Source organism: Mytilus trossulus, chromosome 13 (genome assembly GCF_036588685.1).
Source record: "Mytilus trossulus isolate FHL-02 chromosome 13, PNRI_Mtr1.1.1.hap1, whole genome shotgun sequence".
Classification (NCBI taxonomy): domain Eukaryota; kingdom Metazoa; phylum Mollusca; class Bivalvia; order Mytilida; family Mytilidae; genus Mytilus; species Mytilus trossulus.
The window spans coordinates 25,930,662-25,942,384 of record NC_086385.1 but is presented as its reverse complement, the minus strand read 5'-3'; the positions used below and the strand labels follow the sequence as shown (position 1 = coordinate 25,942,384).

General features: G+C 30.5%; 1 protein-coding gene and 1 long non-coding RNA gene across 2 annotated transcripts; one reads left to right on the top strand and one right to left on the bottom strand.

Annotated features, from left to right (window-relative positions):
* Window positions 1-1,395: 1,395 nt before the first annotated feature.
* On the bottom strand, window positions 1,396-8,634 carry LOC134694192 (probable serine/threonine-protein kinase pats1). Its single transcript, XM_063555190.1, has 6 exons — window positions 8,406-8,634; window positions 6,230-6,283; window positions 5,583-5,795; window positions 4,129-4,265; window positions 2,145-3,326; window positions 1,396-1,530 (listed from the first exon to the last, which is right to left on the bottom strand). Exons 1-6 carry the CDS (start codon window positions 8,632-8,634, stop codon window positions 1,396-1,398), a joined length of 1,950 nt encoding a protein of 649 aa, XP_063411260.1.
* Window positions 8,635-9,338: 704 nt separating this feature from the next.
* On the top strand, window positions 9,339-11,723 carry LOC134694723 (uncharacterized). Its single transcript, XR_010102594.1, has 3 exons — window positions 9,339-9,966; window positions 10,754-10,961; window positions 11,467-11,723. It is a non-coding gene; the product is annotated as an uncharacterized LOC134694723 (long non-coding RNA).

Here is an 11,723-nt window from a genome sequence, read left to right as displayed (position 1 = left end):
CCTATTATATATACTTCGTTATATTATTTTGTAAATTACGGATAACATTGATAAAGTCATTTAAAGACAGACGTGTTACGTTATGTTAGTATTTCTCTTACCAATTATGTGTGAACTTTAATTAAGGTCTTTCCTTTTTTAAAAGGGAAAGACCTTACTGTATTTCTTCTGTTTATTATTATTATTATTATTATTATTATTATTATTATTATTATTATTATTATTATTATTATTATTATTATTATTATTATTATTATTAGGTCTTTCCACTTTTCCGTGGAAAGACCTATTGGTTTTCTTCTGATTATTATTATTTTTTTTTTTCTTCCGCCAACTTTTTGTTTCTTCGCAATTTTTTTGTTTCGCAAGATGAAGCTTAGACATATGGTATATGATATCTAACAATTAATACGCTTTTGAAACTGACACCGCGTAATAAAAATCCAAAAAAATTAAAATTAGGTCAAGGTCAAAGGTCAAGGTCATATTCTAAATTTTAATTTTGGCCTATTTTCACTCATTTTCATTAACCTTATAAGATACCGACAAATTATTTTTACTAAATTGTTAGTTGCGACATGTCATAACTTATATATTTTGGTTAAAAGGGTGCGTAGACATAAAATGAGAGTTTTTGCCCCTTCCATATTTAGAATTAAACGTAAAGTGATATAACTCATTAACTATACATATTACAGACCTAGGGTCTTTTGATTTGGGGTCCCTGGTTTATGACCTTGAAATATAGGTCAAGGTCATCAGTAATTGACGTTCTAGAATTTGACCTTTGCTCAAAATTCATATTTATACATCATTAAGCCATACGAACTGACATTTTCAACTGAATTTTAATATTTTCATATCAAAATAGATCCTTATTGGTGGAAAGACCTTCAATTGTTCTCTGAACAATTGGTTTTTAATTATTATTATTATTCTTTTTCCACCAAACTTTGACGAAGTTAGCAGCCTTAACCGTAAGACGTGTCGCTTTCATGTTCACACTTTGTATCGGTGTCATGAATACCTATCCAGAACTCACCCTGTTAGTCGACATATTTTGTCGGTTCGGAGTAATCCCTCCGAAACCCAAAAACCTTGTTATCAATCCAACACCGTAACCGTTATAGGTAGAAAAAAACGAAGTGAAATTTGTTCAGGACCAGACCCTGGTTCTTCGTTACATTTAGATCGAAAAGATTCAACGACTCATTGGTAGGGTTATGCCCCTATTAAAATTAACCGGTGTCGGTTGGCCACCAAAACTCAGAAACCGTAAGTCGTAGACACCTAGGATCTTCACCATTCATCATCAAGTCATGTGACTTTGAAAAATATCTCAAGGTCAAATATGTATGTTGACCTTGACCTTTGACCTAACACCTTGTTATCAGATCATCTCAGCAACCTTAATACTTTCAGAAGTGTTGTATAGTGGAAAATATTTGGGTCATTCAGGCGCAACTTTGTTACATTTTGACCGAAGAGATTTGACCTTTTTGTAAGGGGCATAATCCCTGTTTTAGGTTTCTGAAAAGAAAAAATCAGCTTTTACTATATAACCAAAGGTCCTAGACCCATGGGGTCCTCAGCAATGACATTGGGGACTAATGACCTTGCCAAAGGTCAAAGGTCAAGGTCATGTCCCATATAGCGAATTCAGTGTTTTTGACCTTATTTAAAGGATTTTCAGTGTGTTTTAAAGCTTTTAGAACTTTTCAATGCATTCTACGTCTATTGGAACATGTATTTTACATTACAAAAGGAAAGACCTCTCAATTGTTTGAGAACAATTGACATTCTAATAAATAATGCATTGTTTAAAATCGTGAACATGATAACATGGTTGTTTAATGCAATCACACTAATATTGAAAAGACATCAATAAAATAGTTCAAGTTAGATACATAATGGATACGTGTTGATTAAATTAAAAAAAAAAAGCAAAAAAAAAAAAAAAAAACAATCGACCTCCGGTTTTTTTTTCAAGAAGGCTTATCAATTATATATATACTACGTCATGCATGCTCCCTTTAAGATTGTTCTTATCTTTTGTCAACATATACGAAAGTTCTACTACAATGTTTATATACGTACTCCACTGTGACAGAAATAACTTCTTACGCTTAAGAATTAAAACATACCTTTAACCAAGATCTGTATATGTCTTTGCTAGAATGCATTTCGTCATGATCTGTACATCGATATTCATTTTTTTCTATTGCTTCATCATAACCAATTCCATTATTATCTAATAGACTTCCATCTTGACATTTAAATCGTATTTTGTAGAATACATTAATTCGATATCTTTGCTTAATTGAATCAACAACACTTATCAGTTGTTTTTTTACGTAACTATAACAAACATCTTCATTTTTCAACTGTCTTACTTGCATAGCAATTAAATTTTTTGAGAGGCAAATGACAAGTATTTCACTACCAGTGTCATTTAGATTAAAAATTCCAATATTGCGATATATACCCAGCTTCTTATCTTTTTCATCAAAAACTAACTGTTTGCTTTTCACAAAGCTAACTAAAATATGATTAAAATATGACGGTGGTAAAAAGTTGAATACAAGACAAAACCAAGAGGAATATTTGCAATTTTCAATATTATTCTTTCCATAAATGTCTTTGAAAGGCATAGGTTTGATCATGCATGGCATATACATATGTTGTTTGTATTCATCATTTTTCGGTCGTACAATGATGTCAAATTTTTCCATTAATTTTAGTATAAATACTTTATGCTCTGTTGACGTCAAACTCGGAAGTTTTTTTAATAACGTATTGATCAAGTTTTCTTTCAACATGCCTGTTTTTGTAAGAATTGCCCATTCTGGCATACCAATTAACTCATCTTTATATTGATGTGAGACGAAACATCTAAATACGTTTGCCAACCATTCCGGATCTAATACTATGAAATTATTTAGGTCTTTAAAAAATATGATATTTCCAATATCGTGTTCATACTTGAGAAAAGATTCGAGTTCAGAAGTTGTTTTTGCGACATCAGGAAATGCACATTCCTTTGCCAATTCTTTAGCATCAGTATACGTAAGGACGTGTTTCTCTTTTCTCATGTACATTTCCTTTTCTAGAACTATCCATCGGGTTGGAAGCTGGTCTCCCCAATTATCTAAAGCCTTGGCCTCAGAAAAAATATTTTCGCGTAGCCTTTGAAATTCCTGTACATAATCTTTTGGAAATTTGTTTGATAAGATATGTACTTTTCGAATATGTCTGCGTTTATCATTAACATTAAGATCTTCATTCAGATGATCTTGAAATAGTTGTATCCTATTGTCTCTCTCTGACTACAATAAAAAAAATGTCAAATTTATTCCTTTTATTCAAAATATCTAATTTCAGTGCCATATTTTAAATCTTTACGAATCAGTTTGTCTATTGAATATTAAAAAAGGTAGATTTCAACAAATGAAAATTGCCTTCAACAAATAAAGTCTCGTAGCAAACCTCTTCTTAATGGTGAGCAAAGACAATGATAAATACTATGTGCATAATCTGTCTATAAGAAGAACTGTGGAAAAAGATTTACATTTGAGTATTAATAAATACAACTTCTTAGAAAGAATCCCTAATGCATAAAAAGAGCATTAATTTTGGGTATAATTATGGAAACAGCCGTCGTTGTAAGAGGAGGTTATAAATGTAAGGCATGTTTTTATACATATCATTCGGGCATCAATTAATAAGGCAAATGCCCTTGTGGTATATACCGGCAATTGCAACCGTTTATTTAGAATATCCCAATAAAATAGATAGACTCCGATAACAGACTTTTAGCTTAGAAAATCAACTTTTCCATATGCCATACATCATATATTTATAGATTATCGTTGATCATCTCAACGAGATTGTTCTCAGCGAGAAAAGCAATCAAGTTGAGATGACCCCTCTGATTACCATGATATGAAAAATTATCACAAAAAAAAAAGATCAAACGAAAAATGCACAAAATAGCGATAATGATAATTATTATTCATTTCGTGTAAAGCAATGATCAATAATGCCGTATACTCGTTAGAGAAGCATCGAATGCAAACATTTAAAGTCTTCTATTCTATCGTTAGTTGAACATCATAAGTTTAAATATACCTCTTTGATTTTGTCGATCCCTGTACAAACTATTATGACAGGTGGATTTATTAAGCCATCTTCATTGTAGTGCCTTGACATATTCGTATCGTCTATACTATAGCAGTGTATGTTATCAAGCCAGAAGTCAATATATTCTAAAATGGAAAATTACAATACATTGAAACATGTATATTTTATATTTTTATGAAAACAGATATTCATGAGAGTTTCTATGGATTTTCTACGACAAGAAACCTAAGCTGCATTTGGCAAACCTTTCGGAATTTTGAGTCCTCAATGTCTTTACTTCGTACCTTAATTAGCCCTTCCGATAGTTTTAATTCGATCGTCGCTGTTGAGTCTTATGTAGGAGAAGCGCGCGTCTGGTAAACCAAATTGGAATCAAACTCATTCATGGTTGTCATAGAACATATCTTAAGTTAGTTCTTTGGGATGCGTTGAATGGTAATCTTTAGCAGTATTTAAACATTGAATTATTAGAATCCACTCTTTTGTTGATGATCACATGTTAACCTCTTGGTTTTTTTTTTTGTGGTTTATGTCTTTGTGTTACTCTGGCTTTGAATATAACAAAAACATCATCTGAATGATAATTTTAGAATTATAAAAGGTCCTCATAACAATGGAAATACTGTTCTGTTCAATTTTCCAGATTGAAATTACGCATATAAGAATAAAATACATATTTTCAATTCAAAAATTGACCAAAATTCATGACATTTGTTCAGTTATTAAAATGTTTGTGAAAAGCACTGTAACTTCAACTAACAATGACATCATTGTTACATTGGTTCATCTACAATAAGTATTTCCAAATGACAATGCCTGTGGAAGGTATTTCACATTAGGATTATTTGTATTTTTAAGTTATGTAATGCAATAACCGTTTCTTAATATCAATATGGGATGTCTTAATAAAAACATTTTTGAAGATATGGCATAACAAAAACATGTAAATCAAGTTAGTTTGCTGTTAGTTTCAAAGACAGTGGTGCTGATACTTTTCTCTATAATTCAAGCAATATTTACAGGAAAAACAATTAAAAAGGATTCATGTTTTTTTTATACAAATAGTTATCAAAAGTACCAGGATTATAATTTTATACGCCAGACGCGCGTTTCGTCTACATCAGACTCATCAGTGACGCTCAGATCAAAATAGTTAAAAAGCCAAATAAATACAAAGTTGAAGAGCATTGAGGATCCAAAAGCATCTGCTTTATTCCAACTACAACACAATTGTTGAACAATGCCTGTTTAAATAGAATTTGCAACACTAGTTGTATTTGTCAAATGTCAGATTGACTTCAAGTTAAAAACATTCTCCACTGATGTTTTTTTCTTTCTTTATATATAAACCCAATTGCTTTATCTTGAATTTATATCTTATTATCGGTAAATAATTTGATAGTATATTTACTTTAATTTATCTTAATAAACATAGTGTTTACCTCCAACGTTATTGAATTCTTTTTCTATCATATTATTAAATGTTTTAGTCTTGAAATCTCTGGATATATCTACAACCAAGAGGTAAACAGCATTTGTACAGAGAAAGGTCTGGTGTGTTGCATAGAATTCCTTTTGTCCTGCAAAATCCCAAAAACCACAGTCTGCAAATTCTTCGCTTTGACCAGACGAAGAAAGTTGTAGTTCTTGACCATCTGTATATACAAATGAATAGAGAGATGAACAGAAACCACACTGATGAGCATGATGAACACGTGTTTCCTACCGATATATCCAGTAAAGAGGGTTGTTGCTTAAAAGGACGTTGTTGAAATAAAATTCAAAAAATCCCTTAATGGAGTTGTTAGCCCTTGCTATGTAACCTTCATGAATGTCTGAACTCACACATTTGAAAGCCATGGATTTTTTATATCATTTGTTTTAACTGATCTTATACTTTTTATTAGTTTTGTCTGTTCTTCTGTTTTGATCCAAGCTCAGTAAGGTGTCTTGTTCCCAAAAAAAATATCCAATGACCTAATAGTTTATCATTTTATTTTAAATTAACATTCATTGGACATTTGATTTAAAGTTTCGAAACTTAGTCTTTCAAAGTTGAGCAACATCTTGGTAACACCCTTGGTAATACCCTTGGTAACACCCTTGGTAACACCCTTGGTAACACCCTTGGTAATCTTTCCTTCTGTTAAAATATTTAGTTAACAAAGGGTTATATTTATCCAGGTGACGAACAAACGGCTAATGAATTGTTCACTTTTATTATAAAAGATTCCTGATAGATTGTATTGATGTTAGGCTTTCCAACTTTATGAAATAAATTCATTTTACTAATTCGACAGACGCTAAATATACTAGTTAACAAAAGGAACGATTAACGACTTTGGAATCAAAGTGATCGAAAAGTATTTCATACAAAACAAAATGAGATTCACTATTTTAAAAGGTTGTCATTTGCCATGCATGTGGATTAAAATTATAAAAATCAAAACCTGTCGGAAGGACAAGAAGTTCCGCGTAGATGATCATATAATTCAAATTCTTTTTGCAGAAAATAGGATTAAAATCGACACACATCAAAATACTAAAAAAATCAAATTTGTTTAAAAATATGCAATATGCTAATCAAGTTATATGCATGTTATAAATTATGGGTTGAAATAATGTTTTTTCTTCTTGTTTTGGTAAAAAAAATAGGTATTTTTTGAAATGGTAAATGAAAAGATGATGTAGACATTTTACCAATTTTCTATGGAGCCGAATTTCGCTTTACAAATAACCGAAGAAACTGTATGATTTTTAAAAACAAATTGAATGTAAACATTGTCTTTACCTTTAAATGAGAGGTTGGCATCATTAGTTGTAACTTCGGTTTTTAAAAAAATAAGAAAATATTTACGCCCAATGACGTCATGGAAGCAAAAAATTTTTTTTGTAAACAGATTTATAATTCCGTTTTCATTCGGTATTACAATCTTCAATATTGTTTGTTCATAATAAAAAAAAATCGTGTATCGTTTCTTTTGTTGACTAGTATATAATGTTTTTGTTGAACGTGATAAGACTAAAAAGTTGAGGATGGAGGTTAGACACCATCTAAAAAAATCTAATTGAAAGTTAGTATACACAACCTTTTGAAAGTTTTTGAATATTTTGTCGAAAATTTTGGGGTGGACATATGTTTGTTATTCTCCGTAGTCTATCTCTTATTCTCTTTTATTCGAAAGAGGCAATACTTATTGCATTTTATGATATGAAATATTATTTCATGATATTTTACAATGTATGCATTGATGTATCTACGTTGATGATTTGTAGTCACAGTTTCGTATTAATTTCGAACGGTACAGTTTTTGATAAAAAAAAAAAAAAAAAAAAAAAAAAAAAAAACAACAAACGTTTATTGACTTTAATTTACAATCATGTGAGAAATACTTACTTTGCAATACGAATTTGGAACAACTACATAATTAAGTACATTAATAAACCTGATTTAAGCAATCATCATCTAAGCTACAGTTTTAAACCCGATTATATCTTTTCTGCTTTTTTCCTCTGATTAAGTTTTAACTATTTTTTCTAGCCTAAGGGGTGATTCAATATTTAGAGAGGTTCCCAAGTTACTATAGATGGCCAATTTATCACAAATTTGGCAAATGATCCATATAGTTCTAACCAATTGGACCAAAGGTTTGAATGCTTGAAACTATTGTTTCAGGTATAAAACAACAAAATCATAGTACATCTGGTTGCTTACGAAAAAGGATCGAAAATAAATAAACCTTTGAATTTGACGGTTGTATAGAAATAATCATGTATTTCACTATAGTAAATAAATCTGAGTCATAAACATACATCTAGGGTGTTTCAAAACACCTGTCTTTATATATTGTGTGTTTCTATCCAATATTTTGAAAACTTGAGGTTACATACTCAAACTTGTAAACAGACAAAAAAAGGCTGAAATTTGATTGTTTTATTTCCATTGAGAAAATATCTAATATGTAATAAGTTTTTTCTGTTGTACTTTTAACATTCACTTATGCCAAGTGTTTCATTATTTGAAATGCAGAAAAACTCTGCACATTTTTAAAAGTATCAATTTAACGAAGACTTCAAATAGGTTACAACACTTTAAATCTTTAAAATGTAAGCTATAATCTGCTTGATAACAGTATTAATATTGTGTTCATTTTTTAACGAATGCACATGTTTTAAACGTTGTTCAATAAAAAAGATTTTGATGAAGTACTACCAGAAGAAATCTTATAAATTTAAAATTATCAAAATATCAAGTTATAATTTACCGGTAGGAAATTGCCATTCACCAGACTGTATATTAATCTGGCATTTCCTTCTTAATATATTGATTCCATCTGTGCTTAGCACATCATCTATCTTTTCATTCATCAATCTCCGCAATAAACATGTCTTTCCAACTCCATTTTCGCCTACGATCATAACTCTACAATCATACCGTATTGTTGTTCCGGACTTTGCTGCTTTTAGAAACTCATCTCTTTCTTGAACAGACATTTGTTTTATGGTCGCTGGTATTTCTGTCAACAAAATCATCTAATACATATTTGGAGCTTGTACAAAGTCATGTAATCTAAATCATTTGTTTGTTGTTGTTTGTCATTGTGTGTTTGTATGATTAGGAGTCAATTTGGTGGTTGATCTGGTGTGTATTTATCTGCAGAATTTGGGGTGATTCCTGCTTATCTTTTACACAAATATCAAAACATGAAGAAGTTCTGGTGCGAATATATGACTAAATATAAACGTCTTGTGTGCCCAAAGTTTTCATATCAAATAATATGCATGTAGACATACTGCATTTTGTTTTTTACTTTTTGTGACAGCCGTGAAGGATTTCGTAACTATATATTAAAAAAACAGTGCATTGTGTTGTTAGCATTAATATTTAGTATGCATTCCAACTAAAATTCAAAGTTTGCAAAAATAAATATAACGCTTTCTGTATAAAACTTTATCCTCCTGCTCCCTTACCCAGAGTTTATATATCATAAAGGTATCGTTTTTTATTCTCATTTTATTAAAACCATTTTAGTGCAGCGATACAAGCATATTTCAAAAAAATTGTGCACATCCTGCTTCAAGCATGATATTTGGTAATAACGTCCAATACTATTACTCTTTGATTTCAGATAGAGAGGCAATCTGGAAAAATGCACCACTTCCGGTAAAATCAAATATGACATCATACTTAAGGTAGCTCCCGACACTAAGGGAGATAACAACGTTTTACTGATGTAAAACTGGTTCCCGTTAAAAAAAAATAGGATATATCGCCTATATATCTAGGTCACGGTAACAGTTCCAATGTCGTCTGTTGACAACGTGTGTAAACAACTTCTAAGTTACAGCCCATCGCTCAGAAGAAAGGAAGGTTTATCAGAAAGGATAAATGCATGCGTTCTTTTAAAATAAAGAATATGAATAGCTTCAACTTGAAAGTTCACACAGTCTTAAATGATTCTCAACTTATAAGATCATATGATATAAGTTTTTGGAAGTTGGAGAAATTCGGCGTCCGATCACAGACAGTGACTCTCCGTTTGACGAAACCTGGAAAGAAGGTCGAAGGATAGCTCTAGTTGATCACCTAGTGCAGAATAAGTTCGTTAAGATATAAAACTGTCCCCTGCGGATACTGTCTGTGAACGGAAATACGACCGTCAAGGCTTGGACCAGGAGCCGAGGCGGAGGCCGTGGAGCATTTTGTCCATACCATATCGTTGTAGCTGCAGTGAATGTAACCTGCTTATCATACATGTGTAACAGTGTTGAAACGAGGAAAGAAATGGAACTGGTGAATTGTTATCAATTCAAAAGCTGTACATGGTAAGAGTTCAATTTTCTCTTTAAACATTTTAATTTTACTGGGTGGAGAAGGTGTATGGTTTCATGTCTTGAATACATGAACCTGCCCCACACCTCTCTTTTTCTTTCTTCAATTCCCCTCTATTATGGTCTGGGGTTTATGTGGTTTGAGGGTAAAAAGCTTTATTTTGAGGGGAAGTGCTGCTCAAATTTTTTATGAAGCTGGACTTCGTAATTTTTCTGGAATTTTGCCCCTGGAAGTTATTTATCATTTTTGCAATGAACACAAAGACATCTATACATAAGGGACTTATTTGGTAGCAATTATATAACCATAAATAAAATTAGAATTGAAAAAGTAAACAAATGCAGTCACAATGATTCCTTCACAAAAATAATGTTTTACAAACTTAAAATATTAGTTTTCTTTATTTTATCATCAGAATTTTCATATTTAATAAGTCTTCTTTTGCATTTGATCAGTGACCAAGTGGTCTGATACCTTACATATTTAGTCATTTAAAACACCTAGAATAATGTGTAGAATGCAGAATAATGCATGAAGGCAAAAAAGAAAATCAAGAAGGAGGGGAACCCACCCTCATTCCACATTATTAGAAATAAATATGAGTCTGTGATCTATAAGAAAATAGATAAACATGAATTCACAATCATATTATATAAATATAAATTGAAAAAATCAATTGTAATAAAATTATGAACTAAATCTAAATAGTTTATAGTTTATCTAATTAACCAATACATGTGCCATGATGTGCAGAATGACATTTCATATCATATTTTTCAGGAATGATACATGCAGGAATTTGTGCCACACATTTCAACAATTTCCTTAATGGATTGAATGTACTTTATGTGAATTCATCAGCAATACTTAAAAAGAAAAATGAGAATGAAACTGGAAAGAAAATATTTGCAGTTGCAAAAGAATGCTGTAAATAAATTCAAAAGAAGAAACAGTTTTAAACATGGTTAATTTAATGAATAATTGGAAGGTAATTCAATCTTTAGTCATATAATTTCAAAGTTGTTTTTTTTATAATTTTCCTCAGTGGATATAAACGTATAATGAGGACCATAATTATATTCATACTTTCACTTAAGCAGTCATAAAAATGATTGAAAAGATCTTGGAAATAATTTCAAGTTTAGGGTAAATTTTTTAAATCAATTTTGTGGTAAAGCATTGTTATATATATACTTAAAGACTTTTATGTATAAAACATGTCAGAATTTGTTTCAACAAAAAATATTGAACTAGAATTAGTAACATTTGTATTTATTAAATGAAATCTATATTAATGTATAATTTCAACAAATTTAATGAAACCTATTTGGTTTTGAAAGCCTTTATACATATTATTATTACAAATTTCATTGTTAACCGTTTGAGTTTCCAGTTAAATTTAAATGTAATATGTTTCAGCTATAGTATTTGAACACTGCATGCACTTTCATTTATATATATTTGTAAATTTTGTTACTACTTTTTTTCATTAGGTTGAAGCTAGTTTTGTTGCAGAATGGCAAATGTTTGGTACTGGTTGAAACTATGAAAGTGAGACAGGTAAATTTAAAGAATTTAGGCTTAAACTTTATTAATAGAAAAGATATTCCCAAATGTCAAGGTGAAAGTGGACATTGTAGATTCTAAACAACCATGTGAAAGCAACAGTCTTCTATGGTGAGAGGATGCCATACTTAGCAATGATCTTGTTATTTTATGGAATATGATTTTTTTCTAAGTTTCAATGTGA